The 22,863-nt window shown below is 43.1% G+C and overlaps 1 protein-coding gene across 1 annotated transcript in view; it reads left to right on the forward strand.

The window, feature by feature from the left end:
* Positions 1-22,863, forward strand: part of LOC122554701 (calcium-activated chloride channel regulator 1-like) — a 104,381-nt gene that overhangs the window by 18,908 nt on the left and 62,610 nt on the right. Inside the window, exons 3-9 of the mRNA XM_043700079.1 lie at positions 3,750-3,900; positions 4,960-5,065; positions 9,312-9,477; positions 15,615-15,836; positions 21,537-21,761; positions 21,849-22,026; positions 22,668-22,807. Coding sequence (XP_043556014.1) covers positions 3,750-3,900; positions 4,960-5,065; positions 9,312-9,477; positions 15,615-15,836; positions 21,537-21,761; positions 21,849-22,026; positions 22,668-22,807 — 1,188 coding nt within the window. The remainder of the gene's footprint in view (positions 1-3,749; positions 3,901-4,959; positions 5,066-9,311; positions 9,478-15,614; positions 15,837-21,536; positions 21,762-21,848; positions 22,027-22,667; positions 22,808-22,863) is intronic.

Here is a 22,863-nt window from a genome sequence, read left to right on the forward strand (position 1 = left end):
AAATTCCATATCATCTTGTAAAATAGGTAGTATAGCAATTTCCGACCACGCTGCTGTATATATGGAAACTAAGGCGAGGAACAATGGGACATCCCCTCGGCATTGGCGTATGGACCCCTTCCTAATGAAAGATAGTAAATTTGTAAAGTACTTCTCTCAAGAATTTAAAACATTTTTAGAAATTAATTTAAGTACGGCTAGCAACCCATCAATGATGTGGGAGACCATCAAAGCTTACACGCGAGGTTAGATCATCTCCTACTCAGTGATCCAGAAAAGCTTAAAGGGAGAACAACAGCGTCTGCTTGAAGCTCACTTAAAAGCAGCTGAAACAGCACACGCTGATAGACCTTCTATTATCAAATTGCAAAGGATTATGGCCCTTAGGACAGCTCTAAACAATATGCTTACCCAAATGGCTAAGAGGAAAATATTATTTGCAAAACAAAGGTTATATGAATTTGGCAACAAACTGGGTAGATACTTAGCATTTCTTGCAAAGAAAAAAAAGGCCCCTCAAACTATCACGTTTATCAAGGAAAGTATGGGTATTTTGACTCATGATCATAAAAGGATTAATGCAATCTTTAGAAAATTTTATTCTGATTTATATAAATCGCAGGATTGTGAAGACAGGACTAGGAGGATGCAATCATTTTTTAAAAATTTGATCTTTCCGGGCCTAACTCCGGAACAGATATCGATCTTAAATGCACCCCTAACAGTCCAAGAAATACTTGACGCAATCAGGCAACTTCAGAGCGGTAAGGCACCTGGTCCAGATGGTTTTCAAGCTGAATTCTCTAAAGAATTTACAGAATTATTGGCTGGTCCACTTATGGACATGTATAACTATGCATGTAGTCAGGGCTGTCTCCCGCCTTCGCTGAAAGAGGCAAATATCTCTCTTATCCTTAAAAAAGGAAAGGATCCAGAAGATTGTACGTCATACAGACCAATATCCTTGCTAAATATAGATTTTAAAATCCTTTCTAAAACGTTAGCATTGAGACTAGAAAGGGTACTGCCACATATCATAAAGGAGGATCAGACGGGGTTTATTAAGGGCCGTAGATCATCCAACAATATTAGAAGGGTTTTGAATATGATTCAAGCCTGCCATTAGGGAAAGATACTAGGAGTGGCAGTTTCATTAGATGCGGAAAAGGCATTCGATAGGGTTGATTGGTCATATTTGTTTTACACATTGGAAAGGTTTGGCATTGGAAAGGTGTTTACCAAGTGGGTCTCAACATTGGACAGTGATCCCAAAGCAGTTGTGGTTACCAATGGATTAGGTTCGGATAGCTTCAGTGTGGGTAGGGACTGCTGTCAGGGATGTCCTCTCTCGCCATTGTTCTTTGCGCTAATAATTGAACCACTAACAGAAGCTATACGGGCTGATCCTAATATAACGGCCCCGAGGATTGGTACAGATAAACATAAAATTACCCTTTATGCAGATGATCTTCTTCTATTCCTCAGTAATCCTCTGATGTCCGTACCTCGCTTAATCCAAGTTATTAATAAATTTAGCGCATTCTCAGGCTATAAAATTAATTTCTCAAAATCGGAGGCTATGTCAATGGGTGGCCTTGCTATGATACCCCACTTAGTGGACGGATCCCATTTTCCCTTTCGTTGGTCCCTGGTGGGTTTCTTATATTTAGGCATTTTTATTACCCCAGTATTTGGTCAGTTATACAAGGCTAACTTTGTGCATTTACTGGAGAGGATAAGGCAGGACCTCCAGCGATGGGGAGACCTTCCAATTTCCTAGCTGGGTAGAATAGCACTAATTAAAATGAATGTCCTGCCCCATCTCCTATACCCTATGAGAATGCTTCCGGTGATGCTGCCAAGGCTGGAACTACGTAAATTATATGGCTGGTTGGGTTCCTTTATCTGGAATCATAGACGGCCCCTCATTAAGCTGAAGAAGCTACAGCTGCCACAGGCAAGGGGAGGATTGGACTTCCCAGATTTTAGGAAATATCAGTTAAGTTCCCTATTAAGTTACATAGCTGATTGGGTCTTGTCTGATCCACAATCAATCTGGCTGGACATCGAGGCTTCTCAAGTAAAATGCCCACTTATTAACCTTTTATTTTCAGACAAGAGGAAAATCATTACGGATCACTGTAAAAACCCTATAATACTAAACACAATTAAAGCTTGGAATATAATGCGGCAAAATGAGGGCAACTCACATAAAACATCCCCCTATGTGCCGATAGTGAGAGCATGGGGATTCCAACCGGGGTTTGCAGATGCCACTTTTAAACTCTGGAGATCCAGGGGTATCTCATGTCTAGGGGACCTATTTAAAGATGGGGTCCTGATGTCTTTTGAACAGCTGTGTCAGAAATTCGGACTACCTAATGGAGACCTCTATCGATACTTCCAAATTCAAGATTATATACAGAAGAAGACTACATTATTAGAAAGGAGAAAGTGAGGACTGCAGATGTTGGAGATCAGAGCTGAAAATGTGTTGCTGGAAAAGCACAGCAGGTCAGGCAGCATCCAAGGAACAGCCCCTGAAGAAGGGCTTATGCCCGAAACGTCGATTCTCCTGTTCCTTGGATGCTGCCTGACCTGCTGCGCTTTTCCAGCAACACATTTTCAGCTACGTTATTAGATAGTCTTTATAAATCAGATAAAGAATGTAGAGTACTATGACCAATGGGGGTATCCTCCATCAGTACTATTTATCATTTACTCCATGATGAAGTATCGGGAGATATGGACAATCTACTTAAAACATGGGATCAGGAATTGGGACTAGAAATCTCTATAGAAATGTGGAATGACATTTAGGAAAATGCCAGAAGAATCGCCATCTGTAACAGAATTCAGGCTATCCAGCTGAAGATACTTCATAGGGCCCATATAGCACCGGATCAATTGGCAAAATGTAAGGCAGGAGCATCTCCAATGTGTCCCAAATGTAAAATAGAGGTAGGCACTCTTGTACATTGCCTATGGACCTGTCATAAGATCCGTAGATACTGGACTAAAGTAGCAAGTACCCTGACAGAAATTTTAGGAACAGAAATTAAAGTGGACCCTGTATCTCTCCTTTTGTGCTTTACGAACTTACCTGGATATGCACGGGAAGGGACTATTTTCTATTCTCTTTTTCTGTGCAAGGAAAAATATTTTGGTAAACTGGGTGGCTGAGGGCCCCCCGGACTTTCAAATTGGCACAGATTAATTATGGAATGTATTCCCCTTGACTTCCTTACAAATATGGTGCACCGAAAGACCGAATTATCTTCTAAAATATGGCAGCCCTTCTTGAATTATATGAATACAGATATTTCGGCTATCCTAACAAGGGCTTTTATTTAATTGAGATTAAGAACCTGCCTGGTCCGGGCCCCTTGGGAGAGGAAATACTGCACGAATACGGGTTTTGTTACATTTGATGTTAACACATTCCGAGCATGTATCTCACCACCCAATTTCTATGTTATCCATTGTTTTTTTTGTTTTTTTCTCTTTCTCTTATTTGAATAATGTAAGAGACTTAAATATACACTCTGGTTAGTTGAGTTTTTTTTTCTTAGTATTTTTCTTTTGTTAAATTTTGGTTATTATTTATTTAAGATTTAATTGTATATCAATGTTTGAACTTAAGAGTTTTATTTATTTTTGTAAACTTGTAAAAATGTTAAATTTCTAATAAAAATATCTATTAAAAAAAACAGATTTTTACACGGTAGTGTCCATTTATCTTTTCCTAGGCTGATGTGATCATTGCTGAACCAAACCCCAAATACAGAGTTGAACCATACACCCTGCAGTATGGTGGATGTGGAAAGAAGGGACGGTACATTCACTTCACACCAAACTTTATCCTGGATAGCAGTCTGGTTTCATTTTATGGACCGAAAGGTAAATTATCTGAACTAATTTAGAATAGAGTAGAATTTGCTTTAAGCATCGAATTAAGACTGCTTAGTTGGTGAACATGATCCTAGCTGATGCTCATGAAGGCAGTGAAAATGAATATAGGAGTTGTTATTACAATGAGGTATGAAGAAGGCAAAATTGGAACACAGCAAACTTACTATTGCCCAACACTTATTGGACCAGGAGTGTGTCCATTGATTAAATAATCCAGCTGACCAAGATGTTCACATAACCATTGTTAAAACACACTCGAAGTAAGGCAGGGGATATACACATCACTGTTGTACTTTATTTACAGCATAAAGCAATTGAATTAAAATGCCACTTTGTTTTTAATAAAATTTACCAGCTATCACGATTTGGACATTTTGAAGATTGTGATAATACAGTAAACTTCCAGTATTTGAGGTGTATAATTTTTGCCAGTTTATTGAGAGTGCCAGTTCATAGGTGCTGGTAAAAACAAAATCGAAAAGTGTGGCACTGGAAAAGCACAGCAGGTCAGGCAGCATCTGAGGAGCAGGAGAATCGACATTTTGGGTATAAGCCCTTCTTCAGGAATTCCTTATGCTTGAAACCTCGATTCTCCTACTCCTCAGATGCTGCCTGACCTGCTGTGCTTTTCTAGCACCATATTTTTCGACTCTGATCGCTAGCATCTGCAGTTTTCACTTTCCACTGGTTAAAAACAAAGTTTGCTGTTCTCAATCTTGGTGAAAAAATTAAAAGCAAAGCTACAAAAAGAGCAATACCCTTTTGAATTACGTCCTCCCCTTTCATGCCAATGGAACAATGAACTTTTCAGCTCAAACCTCTGAAACACAATTTCTGTCCCACACTCAGAAACATTGCACCATTAACACAGGAGAACAGAATATTGATTTCCATGGTGAATTCACAAAACATCTTCACACCATGGGGTGTATTTTACACCCGGGAGTGGATAATGCCAATGTTGAAACTTGCAGAAGCACTATTTTTCTGCAGAGAATGTATGTGTTGGTTACATTGTTTTAATAAAAAGTGCTTTTGTTTCTACAGATCGAGCATTTGTTCATGAATGGGCTCATCTTCGGTGGGGAGTTTTCAATGAATATAATGAACTAGTGCCCTTCTATTTATTTAATGGAAACAGTGAAGTAACGAGGTAAGACAACGCTGATTGTAGTATTCTGCTCACTGAAAAATGTCTCTTGGGTTTCCAGGATAACTTCTGATGCCCATAGGATAACTATTTGTTCTTTCAATCTGCTCCAGTAGGTGTGTTGACACCGTTAAGATAGTGTTATGGACTAGCCCATACCACTCAAAACATTCTTAAACAGACAGCCCAGACCATAACTTTGTAATTTTTTTCACTAAGTGTATAATAAAAATTACACGGAGTAAGTTAGTGAGATTGACTACCAGGTCATAGAGTCATAGAGTCATAGAGATGTATAGCATGGAAACAGACCCTTCGGTCCAACCCATTCATGCCAACCAGATATCTCAACCCAATCTAGTCCCACCTACCAGCACCTGCCCCATATCTCTCCAAACCCTTCCTATTCATATGCCCATCCAAATGCCTCTTAAATGTTGCAATCGTACCAGCCTCCACCACTTCCTCTGGCAGCTCATTCCATACACGTACCACCCTCTGCGTGAAAAAGTTGCCCCGTAGGTCTCTTTTATATCTTTCCCCTCTCACCCTAAACCTATGCCCTCTAGTTCTGGTCTCCCCGACCCCAGCCTATTTACCCTATCCATTCCCCTCATACTTTTGTAAACCTCGATAAGGTCACCCCTCAGCCTCCAGTGCTCCAGGGAAAACAGCCCCAGCCTGTTCAGCCGCAAGAAATGCAAAACTTCTGCCCACACCTCCCCCTTACTTCCCTCCAAGGCCCCAAAGGATCCTTCCATATCCGCCACAAATTCACCTGCACCTCCACATACATCATTTACTACATCCGCTGCACCCGATGTGGCCTCCTCTATATTGGGGAGACAGGCCGCCTACTTGCGGAGCGTTTCAGAGAACACAAAGGAACAGATGCTTACAGGTTGAAGATAAATGGGTAGAAAGAGAGAGTTTAGCAAACTGTTTCCACATAGCTCACTGTCGAACGCCCAACTAGTTCTGGGCCGAACTGAACTGCTCAGCTAGAGAGCTGACCACTTCCCTTTCATTATACAGGTCACCTCTAAAACATGACAACTTTAGCCTGAAGTCTCATCGGTTGGCATATAAACAAAAATACCTCTTATTTACCCTTTAATATCTGTACCAAACCAGTTTAATCAGAGTCGAGAGCATTTTATTATCTCTGAAAAAAACCAAGGAAACAGTGTCCTTGAGAAAAGGGAAGCTTTGAGAAAAAAGGGACCAGCTTTGTGACAATAGCAAGTTGATCAAGCAGTTCATAAATGTCATCTCATGAGTGGGATTGGACTTGTGTGTTTGTCTTCAAAGGTGATGAAGTTCTGCCAAGCTAACTAACATCGGGAAACATTGGAGGAAGAGTAGGCTATACAGCCCTTGGAGCCTGTTCCACCATTCAATTAGATCATGGCTGAGATCCCTCGATACCTTTGCTAAACAAACAAATTAGCTATCTTAGATTTTAAATTATCAACTGATCCCGCATCCACTGAAGTTTGTGCAGTAGAGTTCCAATTACCCACCACCCTTTGTGTGTAGAAATGCTTCCCAACATCTGTCCTGAATGGTTTGGCCCTAATTCTCAAACTATGTCCCCAGCTCTGGAATCCCCAACCAATGGAAATAGCTCATCTTTATCTATCCTGTCTTTTCCTATTATTAATTTTGCAGCGTGGACTATCCATACAAATACATGTCATAACCCTATTTTACACAGGTCCTTCTTCTGGGTAACTCAAATGATCGTCTGACTAAGACAGGAGCCATGTTATTTTATTTAAAGCAGGATCACGTGAAAAAAAAAAATTAATCTCTCCAGTGGCCTGATACATTTAAAGAGAATTTCAAACTGCTAGTTCACAGTTTCTTTTTCATAATTTGATACAATCTGAGCATGGTGAAAAATAGAGATAATGACTAAACATTTTATTTGTCTCTATACATTGTTAACTTGGAAACTGCAGTCATTGGTCCACGACTAAATATCCTTCATATTCTCCTCAATAATTCACTGATTACTTCAGTACAGGTTACATGATTTCTTTGATACACTTTATATTTAAAGTCACAGTCCTAAACTATAATCATCTTATAAACCAAAAGATACAATCCCCAAACAATGATCGAATAAACCTTACAATAATAACATGGGCATATGGTACATAAAGACAAATCTGCGGAGCTATAATCCCGTCCAAAGGAATTTCATCCTCAGCTTTTCCAAATAAACATGTCTAATTGCATTGGTGGAAAAAATATTGAAAAATATTCCAAGGAACTGCATAGATGATCGTTTAAGGAGGCATCAATTAATCAAGGAAGGTCAGAATGGATCTGTTCAGGGAAGGCTGAGTCTGACAAATTTGGTTCAATTGTTAAGTAAGTAACGTGGATGATTTATCTGGTTAATGCATTTGGCATGATCTCCATGAGATTTTGCAAGGCTTTAGCAAAATCTCACATGACAGACTGGTCAGAAAACTAAATGTTTACATGGGATCCCTAAACAAGTGAAAAATTGGATGGAAAATTAGCTCTATGGTAGGAAACGAAGGATCTATGGATATCTTTGGGACTGGAAGGCTGGTTTCAATGGTGTGTACGAAGTCCCTTACTTTTCATGATATACATCTATAATTACATATACAGATTCAGACTTCAATGTAGTCATCATTATTAAGATGTTTGTACTTGGTATCAAAAATTGGCCACATGTTTCATGTCCAATAATGTAAACTGCAGAAATATAAATGAATTATCAAATTGGTCAAAAAGAGATAATGCATTTACAGGGCTGAGGATGATGAAAACAAGCAAAAGGAACATATCATAAATAATAGATTATTAAGAAGAGTAGGAGAAAAGACTAGTATTCCAGTGCATGCTCCCTGAAGATAGAAAAGGGTAGTTGGATATGGTGGTGAAGAAGTCACACAGATACATTCCTTTATTAACTCCAGCAGAGAGTACAAAAGCAGGGAGGTCATTCTAGAACGATAGAAAATACTGTTCAGTGAACAGCTCATTTACTGCATATTGTTAAGAGCATGTCTTTTCTATTTAACTGTATTTTTGATTGTGGTCTGAAATGGAAAAACGATTGGTATAAAAACCAAGATTATTGAAAGGATTGCTGTATAAAGCAAAAAGCCTGGCACTTGTTGTAGGAGATGTTTACACAGCTGTGTGTGCAAGTCTAGTTACAGATCATCTGTAACTAGGGGGTGGCACGGTGGCTCAGTGGTTAGCACTGCCTCCTCACAGTGCTCAGAACCCAGGTTCAATTCTCACCTCAGGTGATGTCCGTTTGGAGTTTGCACATTCTCCCTGTGTCTGCGTGGGTTTTCTCTGGGTGGTCTAGTCTCCTAACACCAACCAAAGATGTGCAGGTCAGGTGAATTGTCTGTGCTAAATTGCACATAGCTTTAGGTGCATGAGTCAGGGGCAAATGTAGGGGAATGGGTCTGGGTGGGTTACTATTCAAAGGGTCGGTATGGACTTGTTGGGCTAAAGGGCCTGTTTCCATACTGTTGGGAATCTAATCTAATCTTGTCTGTGTCCAAATAGAGACTCAGCTGGTAACAAGTAGCTGATTGTTGCGTGGAAGAGTGACCGGTTATTGATGACAAAAGCCTTCTGCCTGTCCACAGCAATGTGACTGGCTTCTAGTTAGCTGAGCAGCTTACAGATTGATTATTCAAGTCAGGAACAATCATAACTCCAGGAGGAAAGGAGTTGTGATCAGCAAAAAGAGCATCTGAGCAAATCCTGTTGGTCTTCTCAAAAAAGCCTTCTGCCTGTCCACAGCAATGTGGCTGGCTTCTAGTTAGCTGAGCAGCTTACAGATTGATTATTCAAGTCAGGAACAATCATAACTTCAGGAGGAAAGGAGTTGTGATCAGCAAAAGGAGCATCTGAGCAAATCCTGTTGGTCTTCTCAATTGTTCGCTCCACCTGTAATGCCCTTTTCTTTGTGTCTATTTGTATGTGTGTATGTCGTGGGCATTTTATGAGTAGGTTAGAATTTTAACCAGTAGCGTTATGTGTTAACTGATCATAATTATTTTTATTTGCAGTTAGAATCTATTTATTTGTGACTATAACCTTTATTAGTCAGCAAGGAAATGACAGATGAAAGTTGCAAATGGTACGGAGGAAATGTTGTAAGTTTCAACCTTATTCAGTGATTTCTCATTATCAAAATGTTACTTGGAATCAAGGAATTATCTTTAATCATTTTTACTTCCAGATGTTCAAAAGAGATTAGAGGACAGCTTGCTGATTGCTCAGGCAGATCCTGCTCAGCATGTGAGACAGATCCTAAGTCAGGACTGCCGAAAAGGGATTGTGAATTTTATCCAGACAGCAAACAGACTGCATCCTCCTCAATTTTGTTCATACAGGGACTATCAAATGTAAGTAAAGCTGCTGAGAGGTATGTTTGTCCAATATTGCTAACACCCCTGCAAGATCTCCTCAGAATAGTGTCCTCAGACCAACTAACCTTCGCTGCCCATCAATAACCTTCCTTTTGCTATAAGGACAGAAGTGAGGATGATTGTACTGTGTTCCACTCAATGCATTATTCCTCAGCTAACTACGTGGTCTGTAATGCAGACAGTTAATCCTGGATAGCATCCACGATTGGCCTGAAATGTAGCAAGTCATATTTTTGTGATTCAAATGTCTGGCAATGATTATTTCCAACAAGAGAGAATCTAACCTCCTCCCCTTGCATTACCATTGCTGAATTCCTGAAGATTACCATTGACCCTAAACTAAACTGGACGAGCAAGTAAATAAAAACAGCAAGTGTTGGAGAGACTCAGCAGGTCTGGCAGCAACTGAGGAGAGAAATGGAGTTAATTCTTCAATCTAATATGGCTCTTCAACAGAATTGAACAAGTCACATACATTCCGGATGAACTTTTTCAAGACCGGATAGTCTCTGAATACTTCTGCAGTGACCTGAAACATTAACTTCATTTCTTGCTCCAGATTTTATTTCAGATTTCGAGCATCTGTGATATTTTGCTGTTGTTGGGTAATCTCACACTTTGACTCTCCAAAGCCTCTCCAAAACTAACAAGGCACAAGTCAAAACTTGATGGGCTGCTTCCAATGTGACTGTAACAACAAACACCATCAAACCATCAAACACTTGGTCAGCTCCATCAGTCACTTTAAACATTCACTTGCCCCACTATTGACACACAGCGGCTGGATTGTGTACCAGTTGCAGGATGCATTGTATCTGTCACTAAGGCTTCTTCAACAGGACCTTAATCTTCAGCAAAGGAAGCAGATGGATGGTGTTGTGCCCAAGACTGGGGAGTGGACTGCCTCTGTCCAGTGCCATCACTCCATTGTTCCCAACACGAATATATTTACTTTACACAGTTACCAACATAGCCAATGATGCTTTATCTATATTTTCAAATTAGAATACAAAAGATCTATTAAATAAGCGTCTCTAATCAGGAATAAAATTATTGATTTATTATAAAACAAAATTACTCAAAAAAGATGCAAAAACACAAGTGGAAGTCACAAATGGTACATCTTTGAAATAGCCAGACATTTGTCAATTAAAAACAAAACAAAGTTCTCGACAGAGATATGGAATGAGGATGTGAAGAATAACGATAAGGCTTTCATCCAGCTTCCTGGCACATGGATATCGAAGATAGACAGTCTTCACAGGGATCCTTACAGATGTAGTTTATTCTGTAACCGCCAACATAAATTGTTCAAAGGGTATTCCAGGAGAACAGCTCACACAGTGTTTGGTTATTATACTGTTCCCTCAAAAGAGCTTTCTTTGAAAGGCAGAGGATAACCATTTCAGCAACTGAATTCCACACAATATTGACAACCAGACAACCACCTCTGCGATTGCTGGGAAGACAACCACCTCTGTGACTGCCGCAGGATCCACCATCGCTGCGAGATTCACTGCCTCTGGCACAAATGCAAAACCTACTCTCACGTCCCTTCCACCCCCACAGTTGCCACCGGCACAGCCACTTCTGCGCTGAAAAAGTCACTCACCTACTCACCTGGACACGAATGAGACTTTCGCCGACGTCACTTCTGCCAGCAGTGACATCATTCACCGAAAACCAGTCTGCAATGTCGTCACCGTCACGTGTGATGTCACCTCTGCCCCCCCCCACCACACAGACCGCTGTAAGCCCCACTTCTACCCTCAGTGTTAGTGTCACTTCTATTGATGACATCACTCCTGACCCTATAGTCACTCAAGTGATTGTTTCTGCCCCCACACCCATCTCCAGCCCCACCCCGGTCCCAGCTCCCAGCCCTGCCGTGTCTTTACTCTTCCCCCAGACCTCCCCCTTCACTGAGGATGAATGCTTAGTCCTCAGCAAAGGCCTTACCTTCATCCCACTACGCTCCTGGATTAATGAGTTCGACATGTGTCCCGACATTGAACATTTCATCCCCCGCCTTTGGGCCCACTTTTTCAATCAAGACTCCCGCCCACCCAACGAAGACCCCTTCTCTCGCCTCCAACACACCCCATCCATCTGGAAGCCCCATGCTGGCCTGTTACTTTCCTTGACCTCTTCACTTCTAACTGCGGCCGTGACATGGATGGCTTCAAACTACCCATCGTCTTCACCCATTGCAACCTCCCGCCCTCACAACGCACAGCCCTCCACTTCCTCTGCTCCAACCCCAACTCACAATCAAACCCGCAGATAAGGGTGGCGCAGTGGTAGTGTAGTGCATCAACCTCTACATCACTGAAACCAGGCGCCAACTTGCAGACACCTGCTCCAACTGCCCCCACCACCACGACCTCACCTCCCATCACAAAACCATTGTCTCCCAGACTATCCACATCTTCATGACCTCTGGGGATCTCCCACCCACAGCCTCCAACCTCATTGTCCGTGAACCCCACACTGCCTGATTCAACCTCCTACCAAGGTTCACAAACCCGACTTCCCTGGTCAGCCCATTGTCTCAGCCTGTTCCTGTCCCACTGAACTCATCTCTGCCTACCTTGACAACGTCCTGTCCCCATTAGTCCAGGAACACCCCACCTATGTTCGGGACACCATCATGCCCTTCACCCCCTCCAAGATTTTTGTTTCCCCTGCCCCCAACACCTCATCTTCACCATGGACATCCAGTCCCAATACACATTGATCCACCATGATAAAGGTCTCCAAGCCCTCCGTTTCTTCCCCTCACGCCATCCCAACCAGTACCCTTCCACCGACACCCTCATATGCCTGGCTGAACTGGTCCTCACCCTTAACAACTTCTCCTTCCAATCCTCCCACTTCATCCAAACCAAAGGGGTACCATGGGCACCTGCATGGGCCCCAGCTCTGCCTGCCCCTTTGTCAGGTACATGGAACAGTCCATCTTCCACAGCTACATCGGCACCATCCCACACCTGTTCCTCCGTTACACTGATGACTGTATCAACACTACCTCGTCCTCCCACGAGGAGGTTGAACAGTTCATCAACTTCACCAAACCTTTCACTCCGACCTCACATTCACCAGGACCATCTCGGACACCTCCCTCCCCTTCCTGGACTTCTCCATCTCCACCTCTGGCAACTGACTAAAAACGGATATCTACTGCAAGCCCACCGACTCCCACAGCTACCAAGACTACACATCCTCCAACCTTACTTCCTGGAAAACTGCCATTTCTTATTCCCAATTCTCCTGCATCTGTTCCCAGGATGACCAATTCCACCTGAGAAATTTTCAGATGGCTTCCTACTTCCAAGATCACAATTTCCCTTCCCATGTGATTGACGATACCCTCCAGCGCATCACCTCCACTTCCTATACCTCTACCCTTGAACCCCACCCCTCCCAACACAACAAGGACAGAAACCCCCTGGTCCTCACTTTCACCCCATCAACCTCTGCACACATCACATCATCCTCTGCCAGTTCCACCACCTACAAACGGACTCCACCACTACAGATATATTTCCCTCTCCACCCCTAGAGTGTACTGGAGAGACCATTCCCTCTGCGACTCTCTCACCAAACTCACGCCCCCCCATCAGCCCACACCCCACTTCCAGCACCTATCCCTGCTACAGAAAGAAGTGCAAAGCCTGCGCCCACACCACTTTCCTCACCTCCATCCAAGGCCCCAAAGGATCCTTCCACAGTCAACAGAAATCTACCTGTACCTCCACCAATGTCATCTACTGTATCCATTGCACCCGATGTGGTCTCCTCTACGCTGGGGAGGCAGGACGCCTACTTGTGGATTTTTCCAGAGAACATCTCTGAGAAACCTCCACCAACCAATCCACCGCCCCGTGGCTGAACACTTTAACTTCCCTTCCTACTCCACTAAGGACATGCAGGTCCTGGGCCTCCTCCATCGCCAAACTGTTACCAACTGATGCCTGGAGGAAGGACACCTCATATTCCGCCTTGGGACCCTGCAACCACACGGGATCAATGTGGATTTCACCAGTTTACTCACTTCCCCTCCCCCCTCAATATCCCAGTCCCAAGCCTCCAACTGCCCTCCTGACCTGTCCATCAACTTTCCTATCTATCCACCCTCCTCTCCGACGCATCTCCTTCTCCCCACCTTCATCTACCGATCACATTCTCAGCTCCCTTCCCCCCAACCCCTCCCCCCTCCCATTTATCTCTCAGGCCCACAGCCCTCAAGCCACATTCCTGATGAAGGGCTTATGACTGAAACGTTGATTCTCCTGCTCCTCAGATACTGCCTAATCTGCTATGCTTTCCCAGCACCACACTCTCAACTCTGATCTGCTTGTCCTCACTTTTCCAAGCCAGAAACCAAGGCATGTGATTTCCAATAAATCACTGCATGTAATTAATTTAAACCATGTGACTTCCAAGAAATGGCTTTAACAAATTGGTCCAATGTGTCACTCAATGACCTTTCTAAGAAAAAGGTCCATGTGTCTTCCATGAGTTTACAAACAAATGATTGTCAGCAATTCTTTAAACACAAATCCTCAAAGAAACCATTGATAATAAAGGATCTTCATAACAATAGCAGCACATCCACCTCCAGGTTCTCCTCAAAGTCCAACACTAATCCCAACTTTGAAAATTCTCATTAATCTTTCATTATCACTGAAATCCCCTAACGTGACGAAGAGTGCAAACAATTGACACTGCTGTGCCTCAAGAAAGTGAATCACCATGTCCCTGTCATAGTTAATTCGATCCTGCCAGAGATATCTATACTGTAATCATTAATATAAAAATAAAGTGAAGTCTCCATAGTTCTACCAGGCCAAGACTGCTCTCCCATTGGATTGAGGCAACGTGTGATGCCTTACCCAGACAGACACCACAGCTCAGGTGAGGGTAAAGGTTGACAAGGACAGTCCTTCATGGAAACCTCAACCAGCGCAGGAATCGAACATTATTGCTGTCACCTCTGTGTCATAAATCTGCTGTCCAGCCAACTGAAGTCTTTGTACTGGCAGCAGTGCTCTGGGAGAATTCGATGGAAACCTGCAATTTCATAAAATCCTGACAGTGTAGAAAGACACCATTCAGCCCATTGGGTTTGCCATCAACCTTCCACAGAGAATTCTATCCCATACCGGTAACCTCATTTGCCATGGTCAATCCACCCAGGCTGTACATCTTTGGACGATGAGAGGAAACCAGAGCACCCAGAGCACCCATGCAGACGCGGGGAGAGCATGCAAACTTCACACAGTCAGTTACTCAAGGCTGAAATTGAACCCAGGTCCCTTTTTAATGAGGTAGCAGTGCTAACCACTGAGTCAAAAATGTGTTGCTGGAAAAGCGCAGCAGTTCAGGCAGCATCCGAGGAGCAGGAGACTCGACATTTCGGGCATGAGCCCTTCTTCAGAATCTTCTAAAGAAGGGCTCATGCCTGAAACGTCGATTCTCCTACTCCTTGGATGCTGCCTGACCTGCTGCGCTTTTCCAGCAACACATTTTCAGCTCTGATCTCCAGCATCTGCAGTCCTCACTTTCTCCTAACTACTGAGTCACCTTACCATCCCCTCAATTCCTGAGCATCACTTTCCCCATTTTAGTGCAGATTGGAGGTGTCTCCTCTTCAATGGATGACAGCAGTGACCTGCATTTTCCACATCTCCAGCTTCCTCTTGCAAAGAGCAGGGCCTTTGAGATTGATGATAATGCACAGTTTGGTGTCTTGCCCTTGTCAGATGACATTGACTGGGGAAGGGCAGGATGCAAACATAAAACATTGAAGCATTTGACAGTTCTGCCCTTTTCTTGCTTAAAACACATTTTATGATATTATCAATAAATTAGTGATAAATTTTAAAGACTGAGGGTAGTTGCAAACTTACATTGTAGATACCTTCTTGTCAGACATCTGTGTGATATCCGAGACAATCAATGCAATATCAATCCTGTGGTCTTCACAATGGGTGGGTGACCATTTCCAACAGTATTTTTCCTGGGTATGGAGGGTAAAAAATAACCCATCCCCACCACAATCTATCTGCAGCCTCTTTAACCTGTTGCATCTTGTTTTTAAAAACATCCAGGTGACTGAATTCTGTGACGATAAGACTCACAATCCTGACGCACCGAACATGCAAAACAAACTGTGCAACTTCAGGAGCACTTGGGACGTAATCAGTGAGTCGGAGGATTTCAGAAACAATCCCTCACCCTACAGTGGTTCAGTGATACCGACCTTTACACTGCTACAGGCCAAACACCGTGCTCTGTGCTTAGTCCTTGATGTCTCTGGGAGCATGACGTTGGTAAGGTCAATAGTAAAGTTTATTTCACAGAAAGTATTGACTTAGACCCACATTTGTGCTGTTGTGTGGCTTCGCACAGCACGTTAGAGGAAGTCAGAAGCTGGATATTCTGAAACTAGTAGCTCATCTCCTTACTCCCAGATCCTCTCTGTCATCTACAAAGCACATATCGAGAGTTTGACAGAACACTGTAGAATTTTAGAGCAGGCATTGTTATAGCAGTAATGTCAGGGTGGCAATGTAGAGACTCCTGATGAAGGGCTGATGCCCAAAACATAGATTCTCCTGCTGCTCGGATGCTGACTGACTTGCTGTGCTTTTGCAGTACTGCAGTCTCAACTCTGATCTGCAGCATCTGCAGTCCTCACTTTCTCCTGGTAATGTAGAGAGCCATGCTAATGCTCTGGAGACACGCGTTCAAGGGGGAGATGATGACACAGCTCCAGTATCGTTTGACTATCAATGCAGCAACTCAGCCAATGTTCTGGGGACCTGGTTTCAAATCCCATCATGGCAGTTAGTGGAATTTGAATTCAATTTTAAAAAAATTGGAATTAAGAATCAACTGATGAAGATATTGTCAACTGGCGAGAAAAAAAAATCTGGTTCACTGATGTCCTACAAGAATGAAATTTGTCATCCTAACCTCAGCTGGCTGACATGTGACTCCAGACTTACAGCAATGTGGTTGACTCTCAATTGCCGTCTGAAATGGCTTAGTAAGCCATTCCTTTGTGTCAATCATTACAAGAAACAAAACCAGACAGATTGCTTAGCATTGACCTCAGTACAGGAAAAAACAATGGCAGAAACCGCCCTGTCAACCCTGTATTTGGGTCTTGTGCCAAAGTTGGGAGAACTGTCTCACAGACTAGTCAAGCAACAACCTGTCATAGTAACACTCACAAAATCATACCTTCCAAAAAAAGATCCAGACATCATCACTATCATCATCTCTGGATGTGCCTTGTCCCACTGACAGACCCAGAGAGGTTGTGCCACAGTGGTATATAGTCAGGAGGGAGTTGCCATGGGAATACTCAACACTGACAACAGATCCCATGAAGTCTCATGGCATCAGATTAAACATGGGCAAGGAAATCCCTAACTGAATGGGTGTGAACATAGGAGGTTTAGTTAGTAAATTTGCAGATGACAACAAAATTGGAGGTGTCGTGGACAGTGAAGAAGGTTACCACAGAATACAATGGGATTTTGGTCAGATGGGCCAATGGGCTGAGGAGTGGCAGATGGAATTTAATTGAGATCAATGTTGGGTGGTGCATTTTGGAAATGCAAATCAGTGCAGGACTTATACACTTGGGGACATAGAGGTCAGAGAGTACAGTACAGAAAGAGACCCTTTGGTCCAACTCACCTATGCCAACCAGATAACCTAACCTAATCTAGACTCATTTGCCAGCACTTGACCCATATCCCTCTAAACACTTCTATGCTCGAGGAAGTAGTGGTGGCTGGTACAAATACAACATTTAAGACATCTGGATGGGTACATGATTAGAAAGGTTTTAGATGGATATGGGCCAAGTGCTGGCAAATGGGATTAGATTACTTTAGGTTATCTTGACGGCATGGATGAGTTGGACCAAAGGGTCTATTTCCATGCTGGACATCACTATGACTCTATGATATATGTCCACCCTTAGCTAATGAGTTGTTACTCCTCCATGTTGAACAAACATGAGAAGAAGCACTGAGTGTGGCAAGGACTCAAAATGTACTTTGGGTGGAGCAGTTCAATGCCCACCACCAAGAGGGGGTCAGCAGCAATACTGAAGATTTATGATCCCTCAAGAGGGGCCTCTTGGTTCGAGATCGGTCAAAAGAATCAACGGAATGCGGTCAGTCAAAAAGCAAGGGTCATTAGTTTATTGAATTAAGGCACATTGATGCAATTCTGTTCAGCAACGCAGAGGTTAAAGCTTCTGTGTTCCGTGGTGACATGATTGACAGCAGGCTAATCCAATGATATTCCCTGGGAAACGGGTCTTAATTACATAAATCGTCATGGTAGCAGTTCAAGGTTAGTTCAAACACCAAATCACCATCGTATTATTCATATGATGAAAACTCCATTGTTTTCTCTTATCTCTAAATACAACCAACTTAGCAAAGCATCAGTTCAAGCTCACAGAGTCAAATCATTACTTGCAGCCATCTTGTTGTGCTATTTTAAAATGAAAAGCCATTTTGTGGTTAATAAAAAATCTACATATACTTGTTGCTTCTGACAACAGCCTAAATTCAAATTTTAGATCCTCAGTACTACTGATCGAATTGGTTGGGTCCTAAAGGACCTAGCTGCCAGACTGGGTCTGCAGCAGGTGGTGAGGGAACCAACATACTTGACCTCATCCTTACCAATCTGCTGTCTGCAGATGCATCTGTCCATGACAGTATCAGTAAGAGCGACCACTGCACAATCCTTGTGGAGACGAAGTCCCACCTTCACACTGAGACCACCCTCCATTGTGTTGTGCAGTACTAACACTGTGCTTCATGAGACAGACTTTGAATAGATCTAGCAACTCAAGACTTGGCATCCATGAGGCACTATGAGCCATGACCTGGAGCAGAATTGTCTTCAGCACAATTTGCAACCTCATGGCCCAGCACATACCCCACTGAACCATTACCATCAAGCCAGGGAATCAATCCGTTTTCAGTGGAGGAGCAGCATCAGGCAGGTCTGAACATGAGGAGTCTATCTGGTGAAAGTACCAAACAGGATTTCTTGTAATTCAAACAGCACAAGTGATTCCACAGTCAATGGATCAAAGCTCTGCAGTCCTGCCACATCCAGTCATGAATGGTGGTGGTCGATTCAACAATTAAATGGAGGAAGACGCTCCACAAATATCCCCATCCTCAATGATGGAAGAATCCAACACAGTGTGAAAGATAAGGCTGAAGCATTTGCAGCAACCTTCAGCTACAAATGCCAAGTTCCATCTGGACCTCCTCCAGTGGTCCTCAGCATCACAGATGCCAGTCTTCAGCTAGTTTGATTCATTCCATGTGAGATCAAGAAGTGTTTGTAAACATTGGATGCTGCAAAGGCTACGGGCCCCTGACCACATTCCGGCAATTGTACAGAAGACTTGTGCCCCAGAACTTGACACTCCCTTAACCAAGCTCTTCCAGTACAGTGAAAAACTGGCATCTATCTGACAATGTAGACAATGGTCCAGGTATCCCCTGACTGACCAGAAACACTTCGGATGCTAGAAATACTGTGGTAACTCATCTCCTGTCCCCTGAGATCCTGTCCACCACCTACAAGACACAAGACAGGAGTGTGATGGAATGCTCCCCACTTGCCTAGAGGAGTTCAACTCCAACTACACTCAAGCAGCTTGACACCATCAAGGACAAAGCATCTCATTTGATTGGCATCACATCCACAACATCCACTCCCTCCATCACCAACGTTCAGCAGAAGCAGTGCGTACTGTCTACAAGATGCACTGCAGAAATTCACCAAAGATCCTCAGGCAGCACCTTCCAAACCCATGACTACTTCCTTTTCGAAGGACAAGGGCAGCAGAGCCATGAGAACACCACCACATTCAAGCTCCCCTCAAAATCATTCACCATGCTGACGTGGAAACATATTCCCATCCCTTCACTATTGTGAGGTAAAGAAAAAGCCTGAAATTCACCCCTAAAGGCATTGTGGGTCAAGCTGCAGCATGTGGACAGCAGCAGTTCAAGAAGTTGGCTCATCACCATCTTCTCACGGGTAACTACGGATGGGCAATAGATGCTGGCCAGTTGGACAAAAGGCAATAATTGTTGTAAATAACCAACTAATGCCCTTTTTACTAATGTCCTTCAGGGAAGGAAATCTGCCAACATTATCTGATGCACATGTGATTCCAGTCTCAGAGAAATGCCCAGTAAGTCATTCAGTTCAAAGGGAATTGGAGATGGGCAATAAATACTGTTGTTGCCAATGGTACCCACATCCCATCTGTAAAAAGGAAATATTTGCTTGAATTAAGGCAGCCAAAAACCTTGACACCATTTCGGGATGTAGTCTTCGAGTCATAGAGTCATGGAACCAGACCCCCTCTTCGGTCTAACTCATCCATGTCGACATATATCCCAAATTAATCGAGTCCCATTTGCCAGCATGTGGCCCATATCCCTCCAAACGCTTCCTATTCATATACCCATCCAGATGCCTTTTAAATGCTGCAGTTGTATCAGCTTCCACCACTGCCTCTGGCATCTCATTCCATATACATTACCTGCATGAAAAGGTTATCCCTTAGGTTACTTTTATATCTTTCCCCTCTCACCTTAAACCTATGCCCTCTTGTTCTGGACTCCCCCACCCCAGGGAAAAGACTTTGTCTATTTATCCTATCCAAGCCCTTCATGATTTTATAAACATAAGACCATAAGACATAGGAGTGGAAGTAAGGCCATTCGGCCCATCGAGTCCACTCCGCCATTCAATCATGGCTGATGCACATTTCAGCTCCACATCTATGAGGTCACTCCTCAGCCTCCAACACCCCGGGGAAACAGCCCCAGCCTATTCAGCTTCTCCCTATAGCTCAAATCCTCCAACCCTGGGAACATCCTTGATGGCCTAACCAACATCCTGTACAACCACAACATGACCTCCCACTCCTATACTCAATGATCTGACCAATAAAAGAAAGCATGCCAAATGCCTAATTCACTATCCTATCTACTTAAAACTGTATTTTCAATGAACTATGAACCTGCACTCCAAGATCTCTTTGTTCAGCAACAATCCCTCGGACCTGACCATTAAATGTATAAGTCCTGTATTTTATACAAAATGCAACACCTCACATTTGTCTAAATTAAACTCCATCTGCCTCTCCTCAGCCCATTGGCCCATCTGATCAAGATCATGCTGTAATCTGAGGTAACCTTCTTCACTGTCCACTACACCTCCAATTTTAGTGTCATCTGCAAACTTACTAACTGTACCTCCCGTGGAATCCCAATGTTAACTGAGGGAATGGCTCACTGAGCATCGCTGCTGGGTCCACATTGGCTGACCGGACCACTCAGTCACGGTCTATTTCAATTCCCTAACCACTTGCTTTCCAACATGACCATCCTTGGCCTCCTCCTTTGCCAAAACAAACCACAGCTCCTATTGGAGGAACAACACGTTATTTTCCGCCTGGGCACCCTACAGCCCAGAGTACTCAACATGAAGTTCTCCAATTTCAAATAACCTCCCTCCCTGTACCCTGATTCCCTTCCGAGCCCCTCCCCCTCCCTGCCACAGCTCCCTGCCACCAACCAGAATCAAACCTCCCATTGACCAACCAGGTCGTACCCTCTACCTGTCTTCACTTATCCCTCCTTCACCACCCTGCCCCCGCCTCCCCCTTTTCCTGCATCAGCTCCCCACACCAACCCCCAGTCCTGAAGAAGGATTACACAAAAAATATCAACTTCTGTACCTCCTGATGCTGCCTGGCTTGCTGTGATCTTCCAGCCTCCTGCCCATCTATTTTGGATTCCAGCATCTGCAATTTTCCTGTCTTGAACCATCTTGGACAAAGCAGACTACTTAATACGAGTTTTAAATTAATTTTCATCAATATTACTTTAAATGCAATTTATAAATAAATTAGCTAAATGGCAGTGAGCTGCATATTACATTGTCTTTTTTTAATTCAACAGGAGAATCGTATTAACAGACTCCGACAAGCAGCGGAGATATTCTTACTTCAGATCATTGAAGCAAAATCACAAGTTGGAATTGTCACTTTTAACAGTGCTGCAACTATTCAATCACATTTGAAAGTGATTGATAATGAAGGTGTGAGGAATCAACTTGTCCAATTGCTACCTACAACAGCTAATGGAGGGACAAATATCTGCGCAGGAATCCAGGCTGGTTTTCAGGTAGAAACTGAAATGCTTCAGCAAACTTTAGTAACTCATTTTATTTTTCAGCTTTCCCACGTTGACAATAACTTAACGGCTTTGCAGGTACTTGGTGATGACCACGGTCCTACAAATGGTGATGAAGTTGTTTTGCTGACTGATGGGGAGGACAGCGGGATAAGCAGTTGTTTCTCGGAGGTGGAACAAAGTGGTGCAGTTATCCACACGATTGCATTAGGACCAAAGGCAGCCAAAGAGCTGGAACAGATGTCAACACTGACTGGTAATAAGAACACAAAGAATTTCTCATGAATTCTTGGGAGAGGAACATAACTTCAAGCCTTGTTGTTTTGAGTTCTGCTCCCAACTTTTATTGTGGTGGAAGTGTTCACAGGTTTAAAATGAATTGGGTGGGCCCTCAGTGAAAATACTGGACAAAGGAATTTCAGTTGAGAACATTCCAATTACTAGGCAGACTGCGACAGGAAGTTGGTGGGACTTTACTCCTGGCACTGTCCATATCTACAGCTAACAGGAAATTAGCCAAGTCGATTTATTTATTTAAAGTGATGTCACACAACTTTGATGTACAATAAAAGTCATGGACATGTCCATATTTCTAGTCAGTCAGATTTGATTCTCCAAGCTAACTGTTAATATTGCAGGTAATGGGAACATAATGGCTACCACTGCCATTTTAATTCTTCTTCCCTCAACTACACATTGCTCCTGCTAATCAGACAAGATTAAAATCAATGTTAACATGTTCAATAGTTTTATTCCAAACAATTTTACATTGGGCAGTTACTGTCACATTGCAGAAAGCCCTGATGCCTCCTTCTTCATTTCAGTCTCAATTGGCATTGCCCATTGACCATGTATTTGATCCATGTTTATAACTTTCTTGCCGTCTCCATTCTCTAGGGGGTCGACAGTTTGCAGCCACTGATAATGTGTATGCAACTGGATTAACCGATGCCTTCTCTTCAATGGTATCAGGAAATGGTGACATTAGTGAACAGTCAATTCAGGTGCGTTATTCCTCAGTGACTTTCTCAATACCCGTGTGTTAACTTAATGTTAGATTCAAAAGATCCATTTCTTTGGTCCCAGCTTGAAA

Source organism: Chiloscyllium plagiosum, chromosome 11, assembly GCF_004010195.1.
Source record: "Chiloscyllium plagiosum isolate BGI_BamShark_2017 chromosome 11, ASM401019v2, whole genome shotgun sequence".
NCBI lineage: Eukaryota > Metazoa > Chordata > Chondrichthyes > Orectolobiformes > Hemiscylliidae > Chiloscyllium > Chiloscyllium plagiosum.